The sequence below is a fragment of the Diabrotica virgifera genome, chromosome 7, assembly GCF_917563875.1.
Source record: "Diabrotica virgifera virgifera chromosome 7, PGI_DIABVI_V3a".
Classification (NCBI taxonomy): domain Eukaryota; kingdom Metazoa; phylum Arthropoda; class Insecta; order Coleoptera; family Chrysomelidae; genus Diabrotica; species Diabrotica virgifera.
In genome coordinates, this window is record NC_065449.1 from 212,495,157 (window position 1) to 212,516,541 (window position 21,385).

Genomic DNA, 21,385 nt, shown 5'->3' on the forward strand with positions numbered 1-21,385 from the left:
ATTCTTCAGTAGTTTTAATTTTGTATAATAAAATTAGATGATACTTATAGATACGTGTATTTTATAAATACCTAAAAATAGATTTTTTGTAGATACTAAAAAATACAGGTGATATAGGGATTAGCCTTAATCCTCACCATGTATCACCAAGAGGGTGGGTGGGTTAAAAAATGCCAAAAAAACATCACGTGATTAATGGACGGCCCATTTAACTAAGGTATATAAAAAGATGACTTCATATAACTTTTTAACTCCCCATAGGCCATAGCCATAGTTTTGACTATCCATGAAAGGAACTGGCAAGTTTGATAACAAAATGAAAGTATAAGATCAAAAATAAGCGAAAATTCGCTCATTTAGCCACTAGATTTTAAGGTTATGAGCCAAAAAGGTGAGAAAATATTAGAAAAAACCATTTTAACGCAATTTGAGAATTTTTAAGTTGAAAATGATTACTGTAACAATGAAGTTATGTTAATTACCGAAAGTAATACATAGGTATTATTTGAAAATACATCATCTTAAATTTTTTCAGATTTTTACAGCAAAATTGCACAAAAAAAAAGAATGTGTGTGTACTTTTTACGCACGTAAGAAGTTATACTTCTATTATAATATAATCTAACTTCATATTATGATTTCAACGAAATCAATATACGTATCTACTTTAAATAGTTTTTTGTATTGTATTTAAATATAAAACTAATTTTAGAAAGAACAAAAAGAATACCAACAATTAAAAAAAAAGGATATGACTATGTCGGGATTTGAACAGGCGACCTCTCGATAGCTAGGCGAATGCTCTACCGATCAGCTACCACCGCTTTTGTATTCAGTCGATCATTTCTCGGACATAATTACAATCACGATGACAGATACATTAATTGAAAATAAACATTTTCAATAATACTTATTAGGAGGAAGACAAATCCACAGACATAAAAATTATAATAAATATATTTACTAAAAACACTAATAATATATTATTTTCACGCACACCTTATTTACCTACATAACTTAAAAGATGTAGCGACTATTAATACCATACTGTCGGTGTGCGCATGCGCCAGGGAATGTAAAAATTCACCCTCGTGCCTAATAGGCTATTGATTATATTCAAAATAAGATAGCTAAAAGGAACTACAACGTTAACGGGGTTTTATTCTTTCATATGGTCAATGAATCTCTATATATGAAAAAACCGCGGAGTGCTACCATTTAAAGTGGTGCGTTTTTGAGAAATGGGTGAATTAGTCCCTGGGCACAGGTTACATTAGGGTGAGTTCTATGCACTTTTGGTACAAACACGTCTACATAAAAATTGTTCCAGGTTAAATTTCCTATCTAAATATAACTTTTTAAAGTCAATGATACTTTTTTTACAAAAATATATTCAAAAGAAAACGCACAAAGAAACCCAAAAGAAAGAACTTTTGTTTTTTGTCCCATAACTTTTGTCCACGGGGATATAGGTATAGACATTGCTTTACAGAAAACAAACCTACATATTTCTTCTTTAAAATATTGTTTAGTAAAGGTAATTAGGATTTATAGTTTTCGAAATAAGATTTTTCAAAGTTCGACACTCACAGCAATTTTGTGCAATTTTCTTTGTTATTTCGCAAATATTGTTCTGTAACTTTTTTCTGCGTAATTTTAGGTATATGCAATGGTACACGTAATAGAAATAGAAATCAATTGCCTTTAAAATGGTCTACTGTATAACGTTGTACTACTTTTTTAAGAGATTATGGTTTTTCAAGCTTTTATACTTTTAACGATTTTTTATAATATAATATAAAAATAAAATAATATTATTATATAATATATCATATAATATTATATTGTATATAGTATATATAATATAATATATTATATTATATAATAAAAAAGTATATTTTGTTTACTTTAAATGGTGTATTACAAAAAATTCTAGGAATATTTTTGAATAAGATATTATTTTTCAAAATGTAATAAGTACTTGCAACGATTTTTGATTTGAGGATTATTTTTTAAATTTGTCATTATAACTTTCTTTTCTTGTACATAAATATACTATAATATTGCTCAATAAAGATGGCTTACTTTCTGTTCTTTAAAATGGTGTATCATCTATATTTAAATAATGGAAACCAAGTGATTCTTTGATATTTTTTACCTGTAATATTTAAAATTATTACTTTTACAAAAATTACATAAACATTAGTATAAGAAAACATCACTTTAGTTAAAATTATATAAACGTCGACATTTAAAAAATTTTCAAAATCAAAGTCCATCTCTTCGTTAGCATTAGCTTCAATATCTTCCTCTGACACCTCAGTTATCTTAGAGTTCCCTCAATTAGTACCCATGCACATACACCCTTTGCAGAATATTGAACAACTACTTCCTATCTTCCTACAACCGCAGTTTTTTGTACATCCTTTGGTACATTTACATGCTATTTTTTCAAGCAAAGCTTGTGGTGCAGGAGCTTTGACAGTAAAATTTACTGTCTACTGTCTAAAATTTACTGTTTACAGTAATATTTAATATTGGAATTATTCCATATTTTGAAGTTTGCCAGGCCGAGTCAAGTGTATCCAAAGTATTACCTATAAAAAATAAGATTCAATCATAGCACACAATCACATAAAAAAGTTATAATGAGAAATTTAAAAAATAATCACAAAATCAAAAATCGTTGCAAGTACCTACTTATTACATTTTGAAAAAGCATATCTTATTAAAAAGTAATCCTAGAATTTTTTATAATACACCATTTTAAAGTAAACAGAATAAGCTTTCTTTTTTATGATATATACCGAAATGTAAAAAAAAATTATAATGTGAAATTTAAAAAATAATCGTAAAAAATATAAAAACTCGTTAAAAGTATAAAATCTTGAAAAAGATAACCCCTTTAAAAGAAGTCGTACAACGTTATACAGTAGAAAATTTTAAAGGTAATTGATTTCTATTCCTCTTACATGTATCATTGCATATGCCTAAAGTTGTGTAGAAAAAAGTTACAGAACAATATTTGCGAAATAACAACGAAAATTGCCCAAAATTGCTGTGAGTGGCGAACTTTGAAAAATTATATTTCGAAAACTGTAAATCCTAATGACCTCTACTAAACATAATTTTAAAGAGAAAATACGTAAGTTTTTTTTCTGTGAAGCAATGTCTATACCTATATCCCCGTGGACAAAAGTTATGGGACAAAAAACAAAATTTATTTCTTTTGGGTTTCTTTGTGCTTTTTCTTTTGAATATATTTTTGTAAAAAAAAGTATCTGTGACTTTAAAAAGTTATATTTAGATAGGAAATTTAACCAGGAACAATTTTTATGTAGACGTGTTTGTACCAAAAGTGCATAGAACTCACCCTAATGTAACCTGTGCCCAGGGACTAATTCACCCATTTCTCAAAAACGCACCCCTTTAAATGGTAGCACTCTGCGGTTTTTTCATATATAGAGATTCATTGACCATATGAAATAATAAAATCCCGTTAACGTTGTAGTTCCTTTCTATAGTACTTAATCAATAGCCTATAAAGAAGTATAACTTCAAAAAAAAGTCGAAAAAAGCTTCTTTTCACCATTTAAGAGATTCTATTGCCTCTGGGAAGCTAAAAATTTGTATGAAGGTATGTTTTTATATGCTTTATTGAAATCATAAGTCGCAGGGTTGCTCGGTGCAGGGAAAGTTTATCTTATCGCGCTATAGCCTTTGTTTTTATTATTGGAATCATTACATGCTTAATTGAAGCAAGAGGCAAGAGCAACAACATGTTAATTGTATTCCTACCTATTTAGTTCCACGTTACTATCCTCAGAATCATCAAAACTTGGTCGAGGCGAGGGTGACTTCTGTTTCTTGATCTCTCCTTGGAAGGTGAGCAAGTAATCTCGGCGAGCAGGTAACATTGGATTGCATTCTTGCCATACATCACCTCCTGGTGGTCCCAAAACTGGTGATATAATGAGATCAAACCCTGAGCGATATAGGTCATAGGTAAAAGTGGATTGGACTAGAATTGCACGGCCTAAAAAAATGTTAAATGATAACAGTCTGGCATCTGATTTAAAAAAAATTTTTGTATATGTAAATAAATTTCTATCATCATCCTCTAGCCGTTGTAGTCCATTGCTGAACATAGACATCCTCTAAGTTTCTCCATATTTCCCTATCTTGAGCTACCATCATATAGTTCCCTGCAGTGTATTGGTGGTCGACCTCTGTTTCGTTTGTTCGCCATTCCAATAATCTTATAGTCCAAATGTCGTTTGGTGTTCTTGCCACATGACCTGCCCATCTCCATTTCTTTTTTGCTACTTGTTCTACTATGTCTTTGATTCTTGTTCTTTGCCTAGCATGGCTCTCTCTGTGGTCCTATGGGTCACTCTTAGATTTTCTGCTGACCTTTTCATTAATGTTAGGGTCTCTGGACCTCGATTTTTGACCCTTCACTTCTTTATCGAACGTATTCGCGCTTTGTATCTGTTTAGTATACGAAGCGAAGGGTCAAAAATCGAGGTCCTGCTTATGTTATAAATTTCTATAAAGAACAATAATTACCAGTTTTTCAAATATCCCATATTAATATTTGAAAAAAAAACACTGTTGGAAACACTGTTTGTATTCACATATTTTTATTTTAGTTTCACAAAATTTAACAAGCATTTTATGTATACTGAATTCGCTCTATCGAGGTTCACTTCGACACTGACGTTAGTAATTTCTTTTTTGGAAAGTTCAGTTGTCAGAAGTGACTGGAAATTACTACACAACCAACACACCTGCTCATAGCCATTATTATTAATAGTAAACAGACATAAAAATAACATAAACCTTACGCCAATCAATAATTATTTATTTACACTGAAGTACTGTCAACTGTGTTATTTTTACTGAAGTACTGTCAACTTTTAATGTAATTTTAGACAATTTTAATTATTGCTGACCTGTAAAAGTACATTTGTACATTATTACCAATAAATACTCTATTCTACTCTACTCTACACCATTATAATGTATTGATAACAAATGAGAAAATTATTTATTGTAAAAAATAAAAATATTTTGTAGAAATAAACTCCACAAAATTTTATTAGATTAGTAGACACTCCCACTATTTCTAATAATTCTTCTTTTTTTAATGAAAGGTTAAGTTGATTTTAGCAGTTAATAGTGTGAGGTAGGAATTTTTGTGTTGTATGTTTCCTATTCCGAATGTGTCAAAGTGAATCTCGGTAGAGCAAATTCAGTATAACAGCATAGTTAATCCGATAATGACATATGGGCCAGACACTTGAATTATGCAAAAGAAACATGAATCAATGATAAACGTAACCGAGATGAAATACATGAGAAAAAAAGCTGGAGTTACGAAACTTGAAAGATTTAGAAATTAAGATATAAGGAGAGAGCTGGAGCAAGAACCGATAATGAGGAAGATTGAAAACAAACAACTGAACTGGTTTGTCCACATAGAGCGAATGGAGCAAAGGAGACTACCAAAGAAGGTACATGAAGACAAAATGGGAAACAAAAGAAGAAAGGGAAGACCAAGAAGACATGGATGGACCAAATCCATGATATAGGTGAAAAGAGAGACATGAAGAACCTGGCCACCAATAGAAGTGCATGGAAGAAATGGATAAGAGGCGGAACCCTACATCTGACGGCCTGAAGGGCACTAAGGATTATGAGAAAGAAGAAGAAGAAGTTTCACAAAACTTTCACTTCTAGATGTCTCATACACTATATTATATGTATAATTGTTTGAATATATAATTTAATTAAATATTTCTAAAAATTATAATGATCAAATTTTGTTACCTGTATCTACACCAGAAAATACATCTCCAGAAACAGACATGAGATCTCTTCTTGCTAAATTTAACAAAATATGATTTCTTCCATCCCCTCCCCAGTATGGCAATCTTTTTAAAGCATCAGAATCCAATGGCGGCAAATTTAAATGATTGCCAACATTCTCACTGACATCGTCAGTATCTTTTAAGGCTTCTCCAACTAAAACTAAAAATATACAAGCCTGTTTAGGATCGTTTGTCAAATGAGGGTTATATCCAAGGGTTTGTTTAAGGGTGGTTTTTAAAAATCCATCTACATCCCAACCATCATGCATCACTGGGAATTGGTCGGGATCGTACAAGTACACTGGAAATCCTGAAGTTAAGGAACATCTTGAGTGGTCGAAACAACTGAACATTCTGCATCTTTTTGATACATATCTTGAAACAGGTGGTAGAACTTCTGGCAGTACATCAGCTGTTAATTTCTTGGGCAAGGCAAGGTCTGGAGTGTTCTGTTGTAGAGCTTCCCTTTGTGCTACTTGTGCCTGTTCTACGGATATTTTTAATCTAAAACAAAATAGTTCATAAGAACAAAAAATAATTCATTATAAGTAATCATTCGTATTCAATTCTTAAAATGTTAAAAATTTTAGCTGCATAAGATAGACTGTTAGTTCTCATGATTTATAAACTTTTACAGTTAATGACAATGATATGATTTTTTTTATTTAAAGTTTATAATAGGGAACTTGCACATTTTTTTATTACATAATAATGTTCAGTTTTGTATAAAAATGAGATTTCCAAAATTTCATGCTTCAAAAACTCATAATAACTTAGAAGTACAAATTTAAAGTCTTCGGTATCTTAAAATAGGTCAAACGGCCCGTGACGTCACTCAGTTTAACTATATGGTTCCGTTTATGGTTATAATTAAGTATATTCTTCTTCTTCTTCTTTAGTTTATTGGCCTCCACCTATTTTGGTATACCTCGTCGCTAAATAAAGGAAAATATTTATATTCTATTATCATTTATCGTATGTCATTGTAATAATATATACCAGTTTGTTGACATTGGAGTTTGATATAGTTATTGAAGGAAAGGAAAGAAGGTTTACTATGGAAAATAAAACCATTTTGTAAAAGTACAGTTTTCTATGAATAGTTCAAACGATCAAAACACTTGTAACGTCAAATAAATGTATTTTCTACTGACGTTTATAACGTCCAATTTAAAATTCTGTTTACTTTGTTGGAAAAATGTAAATGGACAAACGAATGACGTCACGACGCGTTTTAGGCCACCTGTTTTAATTTGAATTTTTAATCGCCTTTGGGGGCCAAACGAAAGACCTACAAAAACTTTTTATCTTTGATACATGTTTTAAATTAGGTTCTGTTGTAATTTATAACATTTTTTTCGAATTTAAAAATTTATGCAAGTTCTCTATTAAATTTGCATGGTCATTTTTATTTGAAATGTCACTTATAAATGTTTAAATTGTGGAAATGATTGTAAAAATGGATAAAACACCTACAAAAAGTCATGAAAAATCTCATAGAAAACGAAGTCTGCCAGAAGAATCCCTTCGTAAATTTTTCGCAATAGTTTCTTGAATTTTATGGAGATTTTCGTAGGTCCCATAAACAAAATTTAACAGTAACTGAATTACTGAAAAGAGGAGCCCAAATTTAAAGTCTGATGAGCGAAAAGACTATGTTTGATTCCTTTTTGTAAACTTTAAGATAAATTAATGTTGTTTAATATAATTAAAATTTAACCCTCACTCACAAGTTATAGTCCATGTGACAAACAACTTCAGTGAGAAACTGTGTTTATTTATTATGTCATTAGTTGCTAGAAATAAACTCTATCCTGTGGGAGTTTTTCATCACTTATTACTATTATAAACTCTTATTATTATTAATTATTATTAATTAATAATAATTATTAATTATTATTAATTATTATTATTATTATTAGCACAAGTTACAGGTGAAAGTATCAGGGTCGTTCAAATGAAAAGGTACGAAACATTGTAACAACATAACCACTATACCGCTATGGGATAACGCAGTGAGACATCCAAGGACCCAAAAGTAGCTTTCGGCTTCAATCGAAGAGCTTCAACTCAGATGATGAACTGAAGGACTCTGTGAGGGACTGTGTCTCACCAAGGCCACAGAAATTCTGGAAACAAGGAATTCTTTGGCTCGTTAATCAATGGGATCGTTGTGCTCAGGCCAATAGTGAATAATTTGAATAAAGACTTCATTTATGCCCACAGTGTCGTTTTGGACCTTTTTCAATTGGTTATTTTTACCTTTGATTCCTTACTATTCTCTACCCTTTTTCCCTCTTAAACCCTTTATGCGATTCAAGAATTTTCTGTTATGTTTTGTAATTTGCTTCCAATTCTCTTCTGAATCCTTGCCAGCTCAGCTTTTCGCTTCCCTTACTGCTGTCTTTGCTCAATTACATTTCTCTATATATTTTGCTTTGTTATTTTCATCCCTACACTGTTGATTTTTTCATGGCTTACTTCTTCTCCTTTATTATTTTCTTTATTTCTTGACTCAGCCATTCTGTTCTCTTAAGATATTTATTTATTGACTTTTCCACATATTTTTTCTGCTGCTTTATATAGAGTGTCTTTTAGTACTTTCCATCTTTCTTCCATATCCAATTGGTCTCTTTCCAGCCCTATTCTTTGCAATTCCTATCTATTTCCTGTTTATAGTAATTTTTCTCTGTCTCTTTTACTGCTTCACCTATTCATAATTTATTGAAAATCAATTACCACTGTATTGTTGATTGTGCCACTTCCTTTTTGAGAGATAATTTGCAACTTGTTGATATACACTGTAAATCTACTGATGTACTTTATCTAACTAAATAAATATATGCATAGCAGCACAATATTTAGCTATGCAAAAATAAAGAAACAACAAATACTTATTACAAGAAGGGTAAGTGTAGGGGTTTTAACCTTTGGAAATATAGTGGATCCCAAACCCTTTTTTCAGTCCGTCATTAATTTTGACGTAATATAGGATTTTAAGAATGTTGCAAATCATTACATGACATTTTAGTTAAATCTCACAGTTGTCAGAATGTTTAAGTATATTTATATAAACATCAATATTTATACAAATATTTGTCAAAATATTAATATTTAAAATATTTTAATGTAAAAATAAATACATATAAAATCAAATTTCACTATACAATGTCCGACTATACCAATGACATAAAATATTTATATTTACATCGCTGAAAAATACTAACCTAGAAATTATAATTGTCATTTTACCATATGATCGATTATTTTTGTGTCAAATTATCTTTACTCGCCTAATTGATTGGTTATCTATTTAGAGTATTGTAATCGCCAACCAATTATACATCTATAAGTATAAATCTGTTTTAATATGCAAGTACCCGTCAAGGATTACATAATTTTCTGAGTTCCAAATATAATAATCACAGAGGTACGTTTTTTCTCTCACTTCCAATTGTAATGTGTTAAAGAGAATTCGATAATCTGTGACACACTGAAAAAAAGGTTTAGGACGATCTATAGTACCTAATAATGAAACAATTAATTTGGTGTATGTGTACAGGGTTATTCACTATATTTTGACCCCCCTGTAAACTGCTTTATTTACAGAATTAGAAAAAAATGTAAAATACAGAAGTTATTCGATTTTTAAATTATGATTTTTGAGATATATATCGTACTAGTGACGTCATCCATTTGGGCGTGATGACGTAATCAACTATTTTTATTAAATGGGAATAGGGGTCGAGTGCTAGCTCATTTGAAAGGTTATTCAATTCCCTATTCAGTAATATAAACATTAACATGATTATATCATGATACAGGGTGTCCAAATTTTTTTTTAATTAAATTAATTGACACAAAAATAAGAATTTATTCAATTCAAAATACATTCTGCTGCTGTCAGAAAACAGAAATAAATGTTTATTAAACAAATAAACATTACTTTTCACTTAAATTCAATGTTCAAGCTGCCACCCATCTGCCTCTTGGCAGTTTGAACATTGAATTTAAGCAAAAATCAATGTTTATTCGTGCAATAAACTTTTATTTCTGGTTTCTAACAGCAGCAAAATGTATTTTAAATTAAATAAATTACATACATTCTTCTTTTTGTGTCAATTAATTTAATTCAAAAAAATTTGTTTTTGGACACCCTGTATAATTAATCACGTTAATGATTATATTACTGAATAGGGAATTGAATAACCTTTCAAATGAGCTAGCACTCGACCCCTATTCCCATTTAAAAAATAGTCAATTATGTCATCACGCCCAAATGGATGACGTCACTAGTACGATATATATGTCAAAAAATCATAATTTAAAAATCAAATAACTTTTGTATTTTACATTTTTTTCTAATTCTGTAAATAAAGCAGTTTACAGGGGGTCAAAATATAGTGAATAACCCTGTACATACATTCAGCATATGAAACAAAATCTCAAGTAACAACCTTTCGGGAATAATATCAAAACATAAAGAATAAAAAACAGGTTAATATGTTCTCTACCTATCGACCCATATATTATGAGCTACAATGATTTACCCATAGACCAGCATCTCACCTGTAAGCTGGGGATGGCATTGCACACAATGGTAATTTAAATACCTCTGGTTCTGAGGACGAAACTTGAATAACCCGTTGGTAGCGAATGGGTTAAAGAGATTTAAGCAGAAAATCTAGTGAAAGCTTAGATGGGATCAAAATGACAATAGTATGTTTCTACTAATTATTAATGATATATAAATTAATACCTACCTATTTAAATTTGTTTGTTGATGTGTTAATTCTTGTTTTAACTCATCTATATTTTTAACATAAGTTTGAATTTCCATCTTATACTGCTGCCTTTTCCTTTCAATATCTCTCAATTCGCTTAAAACAGATCCCCTTATTCTAAGTAACTCTTCGACGCCTACTTTAAGATCATCTTCTTTAAACGTGTATATATCTTCTGGTAGATCTTCATGAGAATGTGCATTATGTTCTATGTAATACGAATTTCTTTCAACTTTGGAAAGATAAAAGTGTGTAATTAGAGGAGTGAGAATGAGAATGGATAGGAGTATTATAACTATTCGAGAAAGCTTTACGTGAACTAACCAACTGCAAATATCTCTGCTTGAGTCTCCATTTAACACAACCATCTTAAATACTAGGAGACGGAGGTCCTATTTTATAACCTCACTTCGACCTTGATTTCCGTTGCATGGTATAATTTCGGCAATCATTTATTTTACTATTCAGATATTCCTAAAATTACTGATTATGTTCTAAAAACAAACATTGCACTTTTTGAACTGCACCTGCACTTCATACAAAATAAACAAATTTATTACAATATGACATGTGAGTTATGACACTTGTGACAGACGTCAATAATAAAGACAGGCTCTTGGCTCTGTTGCCGTATTTGTTTTTTATAATGTATTTTGCATATTTTTTCATGGGCCATGGATATTGGCCATGAGCCGATGGGTAGAGGGGATTTGACAGCTTTCTCCAGCGCTGTTAGTGGCAGTTTTGTGCATTTATCTGATAAATTTAAATGGCGCGCCATGGGTAGAGGAGAGGGGATTTGACGGTTTTCGCCACAGCTGTTAGTGCAACGTTGCCACATTTAGTAGATTTCTACTTTTTTGGTAGATTTTTGATATTTTTTAAAAAATTCTAGTAGGCAATATTTTTTAGTAGATTTTTGGTATATTTCAACATTTTCTTATGACTAAAATAAAATTTGCTTTTTAATAGTATTTACCCCATTTCTAAATTAATTTTTAGACATTTTGTTACAATTTCCCAATGTCATTACCGAAAATAAGATTCAGGGGTGGGATTTTGTGTACAATCGCTAACACCAGGTTTGTTCCAACACGACCGAGAACCGTCAGGAAACGGTAACGATCCTGCGCAGTAAAGAAAATCCGTTCCAACAAAAATATGATCGTCATCGGATCGTCCTTCCCACTGTTCCAACAAGAATTGTGATCTTTCGGTGACGGTTTCGTGATGATCATTTCAGTAATCGGGCAAATGCATAATGTGCTGGTTGGACTGACTTGAGCACTAGGATTTAATTCTTTAAATTTTTTGAGCCTTTGATCGACTAAAAGCACACAAGCTGTCACCAACAAAAATGACAAATATATGATTACCGTCATGGGACGATAACTGGGCGATACAATTACGAACATGCGCACAACAAACGGTACAAGCAGTTTCGTGACGGTTTTTGGGCCGTCCAAAAGTTCATGTTGGAACAAACCTACCGCCGACCGCTTTCTATCAATGTCAATATATTTGAATTTTTAGTTTTAATTCAAATCTTTTCTTGTTTTACAAGTGTCACTTCAGCATCAACTAGCAAAACTAGAAAATAATTCAATTAAAACTAAAAATTCAAATATTTTCACGACAATTGACATCGATAGAAAGCGAAGTGTAGATATCTACAGTGCACGGAATCTAGCCCCAGGACGTAGATGATGAATATTAAACAGAAATGAAACTGGATTCTGGTGTAACAAACTTGCAGATTTCAAGTAGCAGTGCAATCAGTACCTATTTCAGGTGTTATTGAAGAGTTCTGGTATTCGGTGGTCGGTGAGCCTGTTAGAAGCTAACGATGGAAAACTAAAATATCTAAGGCCCGGTCTTTTCACCTCCGAATAAAAGTTATTCGGAGGTTATTTGACAGATTTACATGTAATCTGCCGGATAAACTTCCTAATAAATATTTATTCGGAGGTGAAAAGACCGGGCCTAATTATAATATATGTAACTTTGCAAAACAACAAATGTTGTGTTTGCGTGTTTCTAATGTAAAATGCGAAATAATTGTTTGAAGAATGTGATCCAGATATGCAGATGTTAAAATCAGTGGATGACAAAATATTATATATAAATATTAAATATGAAACTGATAAAAATTAATTATAGTTGGTCATTTTGTTCCCCAGTTAAAATATAAAAAAGTTTGGTTTTTGTTTACAAACAGTCATATTAATTTCTAGTTAAACTCCCTCTGTGGCTCAGTAGTAAGAGCGCCTACTTTTGGATCGAAAGGTCCGAATGGTCGTGAGTTTGAATTTCACCAGGGTAGAGAATTTTTCGTTTATTATAAATTAATAAATGAAAATAGTTTCTATCCTTGGGGGATCGGTACCCACCGGAGGGACCGCAGACGTTCGGATACAATTAGCGTCTCTGCAAAGACAATGACATCGACTTTCCAAAGTAACAAGACACTTACTCAACACACACACTACACATAAAGTCTACTTTACACTACATGATTTATCACGTGATTTATCATATGATTTTGCCCATGACGAGCCGCATGACAATGCTTATGATAAAACACAATGCTTATGGCAAAATCATATGACAAATCACACAGTGTAAACATGTAAATTTTACTCCATGACCAAATCATATGACAAATCACATGATAAATCATGTAATGTAAAGTCGACTTAACACTAGCTACCTAATTGGTAAAATCCACTGTACCATCACCATGCCAATGCCCATTAGTTGTCGAGACATTAGCTAAATAAAAAAAATTTCTAGTTAGTCAGCTGTTATTTTTATTATAAAAAGTCATAAATTATATACAAATATATTAATAAAGTTTTATAGTATATTTTAGTTTTTGATAAGTAGATTTTAGTAAGCTAAACTTACAGTAGATTTTCTAAATAAAATGTGGCAACGCTGTGTTAGTGGCAGTTGGCAGTTTTGTTTTGTGCATTTGATAAACTTCACAAACTGAAATGGCGGGTAATATGGATTTTTCAAAAAAGAAAACAAGATATTGCAGCTGTTGTATTGATTCATGTAAAAATATTGAATATAACAGTACTGGATGCAGTTATTATATTCGGAAACATTGCGTACATGTCCTGTATCAACTAAATCCTTTCCTTTTTTGGTGTTGCTGATTGAAATTGGATATCATGGGAAATAAGACTGAATCCAGTATAATGTTTAATATCCATTTTGATAGAATTCAAACAAATTACAATTCATACAAATTGCAAATTTTAATAATCAAAGCAGTAAGCACACAAAAATAAACAGAGGTAACCTTTAAAATGTTAAATAATTCATATAAACTTATTCTTTTTCTCAATGGTCTCTTGCGTAAGCAGTCATCCAGTCTCACGAACTTATATATTAAATATTAAAATTATAATGAATAAAATAAAAAAAACATAATTAATTTTACTATTAATTCTGTGTATTCGTTTAGTAATCAGGTTACAATAATATTTCAGTTCATAATTTGTGTCTTTCTAGATAAGTATCTATTTTTCTCGTTTTGTATATTTCACATACATAAATTTTATCAGAAAAGTATAAGTTTCAAACCGCGAGATAGCGCTACCGTCGAAACTCACAGCCAATAAAGCCATAGCATGGTATAAAGCACATGAATTGGCATCAGTGGCGTCGGGCCGGGGGGCACGGGGGGGGGGGGGCACGTGCCCCCCAACATTATGCAAAAAAAGAAAAAAATAATATAAATTATCTTTAAATTACGTATATGTATACAGTTACGAATGAATAACTAATATAGATCCCCCGTTAGTCTATTTTTCTGTATGCATCTAATTTGATTCTGTGTGTGTAAAGTATGCGCGTGTTACAACTAAATTTACAAGTGCCGGTGAGCCGACTCTGGCCGGTTGCGCCCGAGCTGGAGCAGCCGATCGAATGCACCCGAGCCCAGCCGACGCCTGGCGGAGGGATATCATACCAGCTCAGTGCGCGTGTGTTGTGTTGTGTAGGTGGTCGCCACGTTTTATTCGTTCAATAAGCTTATTGTTACTAGCTGAGCTGCTATTGTTTGTGTAATTTTTGCGGATGTTCGTTTGTTATCATGTCTAAGAAACAGTCCTCTGTACTAACATTCTTTAAAAAACTTGGAAATTCAAGTGAAAGTGTAAATGAAGATAGACATTTAGCGGGAAGTAGCACTGGAGGTAGCGTTGGTGATGAATCGCCATCTTGTTTACGCCCAGATCGTGATGCTACATTCCAGGGCGAAAGTAGAGATCCTTCATTGGGAGTACAAAGTGCAGATATTGCAAAAGGAGCATTTCAGCCTGTTGATTGTTTTAAGGTAAGCAAGATTCAATCCAAATCGAGGCAGTTCAAAGAATCCTGGTACAGTGAATTTAATTGGGTCGAATATAGCCCCATTACAGACGCTGCATTTTGTTACCCATGCCGACTATTTTGTCAACATAAGTCTGGTCGCGGGGAGGAGTCATTCACTAAACTGGGCATGAACAATTGGAAGAAAGCTTTGGAAAAATTCAGGAAACATGAGAAGAGTGAAATGCATCAAAAATCTAAACAGTTTCTCAATGAGTATAGAAAAGCAGGAAGCACGGTAGCAGATTCGTTGTCCTCGGCACATACTAAAATGGTTGAGATGAATAGGAGGTATTTAAAATTCATAATTGAAAACATCCTATTCCTTGGAAAACAGAATCTTGCCTTAAGAGGACATGATGAGAGTACTGCTTCATTTAACAGGGGGAACTTTATAGAACTGCTAGAACTGAGATCTACTGAAATGGAGGAAGGAATCCAAACATTAATGAAATCCCCAGTCCATTCATACAAAAGTGCCCAGGTACAAAATGAGATAATAGATTGCATAAAAAGTGAAATGCTTCAACAGATTGTCCAAGAGGTGAGTGAGGCTTTGGCCTACTCAATTATTTGTGATGAAACTACGGATATTTCAACCCGTGAACAGCTTAGCATTTGCATTCGATACATTACTAAAATAGATGAACACATTAAAATCAATGAAAGGTTTTTGGGCTTCGTTGATGTGTCAGACACTACTGGTGAAAATTTACATCACACTATTAAACAGTATCTGCAGCAGTTGGGTATAAGCTTAAATAAAATGCACGGCCAGGCATATGATGGAGCTAGTAACATGAGCGGCAAATTCAAAGGTGTTGCCTCAAGGTTCCAAGAAGAAGAGCCTAAAGCTTTGTACACACACTGCCATGCCCACTTGCTTGATCTGGCTGTTCAGAGATTTTGTGAAGAAATAAGACAGCTTCGGAATTGCTTATCCATAGTAAATAACCTGTTTAACTTAATTAATGCATCAGCTAACAGGTTTTCAATATTTGAATCAATATGTAAGCAAAGCGGAGAAACAAAAATGAAAAGACTGGTGAGCTTGTCTCGAACTAGATGGACAGTTCGACACAAAGCAATCCATGTAATTCTAGAGCAGCTCCCTGAAGTGTACGAAACTTTGGAAGTTATTGCAAACGATGTATCAAATCGTAAAATTGCAGCCGAAGCTGATGGTCTAGCCAAACAAATCAGCACATTTGAATTTGTATTCAGTTTAAAACTATTGCACAGCGTTTTGAGTCAGACTGATATACTCTCCAAAGAACTGCAGAGTGAATCTCTTGACATTTCTAAGGTTTTTGCAAAAGTTGAATCAGTCATTGACTGTTTAAAACTGGACAGAAATGATGATGGCTTTATTCAGATGTGGAATGAGTCAGAAGAACAGTGTAACAAATATGGTATGAAAGGTTTGTCAGTTGAAAGGCCTTCACTACCACGCAAACGGAAGATTCCGAAAAAACTTGAAGCTAGTAGTAGCTCTTCAGATGCTGCATTTCATCAATCACCTGAACAGATGTTCAAGACTGACATTTACTTTGCTGCTTTAGACACAGTAATTGTAAACTTGCAATCTCGTTTTTCCAAGAACGATTATGATAAAATCAACTGCATTGCCCAGTTACTATTTAATTGGACCGAAATTGACAACAACGCTGTTATGGCAATCCAAAAGTTTTATAACTTGTCTTTAAGTTTCTCTGCACATCTTAAGTTTTTTCACTGTTATGCAAAGAACAATTTTGTCAAAACAGACAAAGCAACCACAAGAGTAACGTTCCAAGAGTTGGCTGATTTTTTTATTGAGAATGATCTTCAAGCCAGTGCACCAGATGTTTGGCAGCTACTAGAAATATCACTTTCGTGGCCTATCACAACAGCAAGCGCAGAAAGATCGTTTTCTACACTACGAAGGCTAAAGACATTTCTTCGAAGCACCATGACAGAAGACCGCTTAAGTGGGCTTGCCCTGATGTCTATTGAGCAAGAATTGACGTCTGAATACATGAAAGATTTTCAGATTTTCAAATCTAGCCGATAGGAGGCTAATGCTTCATTAGAACTAACGAAAATTGGTTCTTTGAAAACCATTACTGTAGTTCTGTTCACCTTAAAACTTTGTCTTGTACACAAATTTGTTTTTGTGTTATAAATGTCCATGCAGTTATGTCTAGAATAGAATAAACTTGTATATTTTGAAATTGAGTCTTTTTACAATCCATCAATATAGTAAAAATTGATTAAAACCAATGTTTAACAAAAATACACATATACTTTACTTTAGTTCTTAAGTGGTAGTTTTCAAAAAAGTTTCCACGGGACCACCACTCCCCCCCCCGTAGACCCCGTGCCCCCCCAAATTATTAGGTCACGCTACGCCTATGATTGGCATCATAAAAGAAAAGAAAATATTTCAATTGGACAGTAACTTGTTAATAATATGCAATATTTTAAACTCATACGAAGACATGGTACGCATGGTACTAATAGGTTCTCCATGGGTTCTCCCACTGCTATTTTGATCTAGTTTTTGCTCCCAGGATATCTTTGTATTCATTTTCACCTTTTCCCGCCACTTCCATTATATTATTCGCTCTAACTTCGTCCATCGAGCTCTGCCCTCTCGTTCGTAAACATTATGCAATCGAACACACACTGTTCAGCCGCTCTGAAGGAGTCGTGCCCCGTAAGGAACTGTGTGAAGAAGTAGTTAGGCTTCCTATGATCGTGTTCTATTAGACTCTCACGTCATCCGGTATGAGTATTCTTGTCCATTCAGCCCTATATGTTCGTTTATTACCTCTCCTCTTGCCATTTCACGTGGGTCGCCCCTCTCTCGTCAGATTGTTCATTTTCACTCATCTTAGACATGATTGCTCTTTCTCTCTTAATATGTGAATTGGTTGCTCCACTACTATCGACCTTAGGGCAACTGTTGAAGTTATTTTATATGCACAGATGACCCTCAGCAGGACCTTTCTTTGAGATTTCTCCAGAACTATTCTATATTTTTGTTTATACATTACCTCCTCTATTACTGGTACTGCTTATAGTATGGTGGAATGGTCCACTTCCATAATAATTCTTTTTCTACTTGTCCCCGAACCTCCTAAGTTTGGCATAATCTGTGTTAGTTAGTCCTGCTGTTCCTTGATCGGCTTTTTTCGTGGCATATACAGGGTGTCTCCGAAAATAGTGCGTTCTTTAAAGGTATAGGTAGAAAGGCACCATGTAGAGCAAAAAAGTCTTATAACATTTTTTTCTAAAGGCAACCGTTTGGCTAAAAAACCAAAATACATTTTGGTATGCAAATTGAAATCTGACAACTATGTATACACAAATCTAAACATAGACAATCACAATTCAAAAATAGTTGCAGCATTTTAGCCATAAGTATTTACATTAAACCCTGTCTCCATCCTAAACAAACAAACAAATTCTTGTTTTGTTGAATTTTCAAACATGGGGTGGTACAATTATTTTGCAGGTGTACCTGTCTGACCTACATTTGTGGTGTCAATCAGTGTCGATAAACTAATAAAAAAAAACAGTTCTTGTACAGTGACGCCAAATTAGTAAATTTTATGAAAATAAAAGTTCGCTTATATGGCGAACAATGTAATTTTTTTTTGGAAACGGTTAACTTTAGAAAAAAATGTTATAGGACTTTTTTGTTCTACATTGTGTATTACATTCATACCTTAAAGAGACGCGCTATTTTCGGGGACACCCTGTATTACGTGTTCTCCGAAACTTTGCTTGCTGTCAAAGTCCACCTCCACACATGGCCCCTCTCACCAACATCAGTATTACGCCCAGATATTTGACTGCATTGACAGGTAGGATACTCTCTCCAAAGTGAAGGAGATATGCTCTCTCACTCTTGTGCCTAAAGGCGCAGTCTCTCTTATGCGATTGTCGCATGCGTTCGACGCAAGCAGCAGTCGCAAGCGATGTTCTGTGCACTCCTCAAATGTAAACTTTATACGAGAGTCTTGTGCGTCCGACGCGATTCCTCGTCAAGACAGACCGCTCGTATAAAGTTCACATTTGAGGAGTGCAGAGCATATCGCTTGCGACTGCTGCTTGCGTCGAACGCATGCGACAATCGCATAAGAGAGATTGCGCCTTTAAAGATTATGGCCGCGGCTATTTTCAGTTCTCTCTCCTCAAGACATATCCTAACTAGTTCAGGGGTTGTGTTTGCCTGTCGATTATGAGCCCATTCTCGAAGAGCTCTACTAGAATGACCAGCTCATCTTCGTAAGCAATTACCTGTATTCCCTCTCCTAGGTTTATGTCCAGCTTGTCGTTATATAGTAGGTACATTTCAGAGCAGCTGTCCTGGGACCTAGCCCTATGTCAGTCCCAGCTCGCGTTGTTAATGCGTTCTTAATATCCAGGAAGAGTGATATCATCTGCCTACCCCATCATGCTTCTATCTCCCTTACTATCCTGGTTGTGGCGTCTATGGAAGATATGCCTTTTCTTAACTCATACTGGCAGTCCATCTTTTTCTTCTATTTCTTTTTCAAGCTTTGACTTTATGAGGATTTCGAATATCTTGCCTAGTGTTTGTAGCAAGCATATTGGCCTGGAATCACCAGGTTCTTCCGTTTCTTTTCCAGGCTTAGGGATAAGAATAAGGTTTACCGCTTTCCTACTGGCTGGAAACAGTTCTCTTGCCGTATGAACTGTTAGATACTGCAATATTTATTTTATTACGAAATTACTTATTTATTTTTAGACACCAATTGTTACACGATTAACTGTATTTATTTTTATTATGATACTTGATTCATATCCTTTATTAGACAAAACAATAGTAAACACTTATATTTATATATTCTTTTAAATACAAACTTATTTAAAATAATTAAATATGTGTTAGTATAACGATTTTACACTGATTTATCTAACATATAATAATTTATTTAAATATTACCGATTACAAAAATTTACATTTTAAAACCGAATCCGTTACAATCAAAATACACATTTAAAATTACGCGAGACTGAATGACTAATTTAAAATCGTTTGTATTTATATCATTTACAGTTAACCTAGTATTTTCTGGAAGGAATCGAATAAATTAAACACGAGTAAACAAGTATTTTTGCCTCGCCTTTTAAAAGGATCATACTCGCTCTCGGCTAATTGGAAGTCTCCAGAATGACAGGACCGAGTTGGGAGCGTTCACAATACCAAAGGCTACATATTTAAAGGTTACATACACTACAACCCGGGGATGGTCCTTGCTGTCTGCAAAACTCTCTTCCATCTCGAACGGTCGTCCAGGATAGTTGGGTCAATGGGTAGCCTCATAGTTCTTAAGTCTGACCCTGACCATTTATTGTCTCTATCACATTCGTGGGAGCCCTTTGGGCCTTCTTCTTGTGGGGGCTTCCTCCCAGAATAACTTAGTAAGGCGGTTATTAGGGAGTCTATGGACATGGCCAGCCCATTTTAGACGTTAAGATTTAATTTCTTGGACTATGTCGCTCGCCCTATAGACGGAGAGGCAGCGCTGAAAAATCTCTTTGAATTTACTAAAGCTAAATTTTTCACAGTTGATTACTGTGATTGTGTAGAGAAACATACTGCGGTCGGTCAAGCGAAACGTTACAAACGAAACAGGGGTTACTGAGAGGGTATCAAAGTTGCTTTCCTACGAAGGTAATTAAATCCATTTACTAAGGCTGAAAATCAGTACACATTCTAAATTAAATTAAAATAAAAGTTATTATAGTCGGTCAGCTGTATGACGGGTCGATCGGGCGATCGGTCGAATAGTCGATTGAGGAAATGAAGCATTTTGGCTCGCAATTTTTTCGTCCAGCATGGATTTACTTGAAATTTTCACAGAAGGTAGCGAATAGTCCAAGGATCATTTTCTATATCATGCCGCTATCATACGCTAAAACCTTGGGGGTGGTTGCCACCCCATCTCGGGGGTGGGAACTTTTTATTACATTTTAACCATGTAATTCGATGGAAACGTGATTCTATAAAAAAATGTTTTTTAGATTTTCTTCGTAAAACTAATATTTTTAGAGTTTTCGCGCTTGAAAATAACAGTTTTTCCATGAAAAAATCGACTTTTTTAGAGGGTTTTTTGAGAATACCTCGAAAAATATACATTTAATCAAAAAACTGTAGATATCAAAATTGTAACTTTTAGTAACACAAACCAAATTCTTTTCCAATAATATCTTTAAGACCAATACAAACCGAGATATATATAATCTTTAGAGCTTCTACCCTCTCGGGTGTAGATGCCCCCACCAACTTAATTGTCTGTTTTCAACATACTCCATCATTGTCTCGATTTT

The 21,385-nt window shown here is 33.5% G+C and overlaps 2 protein-coding genes across 2 annotated transcripts in view; both read right to left on the reverse strand.

Moving 5' to 3' along the window:
• The window catches only part of LOC114340457 (exostosin-3), a 41,123-nt gene extending 29,878 nt beyond the window's left edge, over positions 1-11,245 (reverse strand). The window contains exons 1-3 of the mRNA XM_028291205.1: positions 10,637-11,245; positions 5,833-6,377; positions 3,799-4,036 (exon numbers count right to left, since the gene is read on the reverse strand). Coding sequence (XP_028147006.1) covers positions 3,799-4,036; positions 5,833-6,377; positions 10,637-11,025 — 1,172 coding nt within the window. The 5' untranslated portion in view covers positions 11,026-11,245. The remainder of the gene's footprint in view (positions 1-3,798; positions 4,037-5,832; positions 6,378-10,636) is intronic.
• The window catches only part of LOC126887942 (uncharacterized), a 500,758-nt gene that overhangs the window by 125,940 nt on the left and 353,433 nt on the right, over positions 1-21,385 (reverse strand). The window lies entirely within an intron of this gene.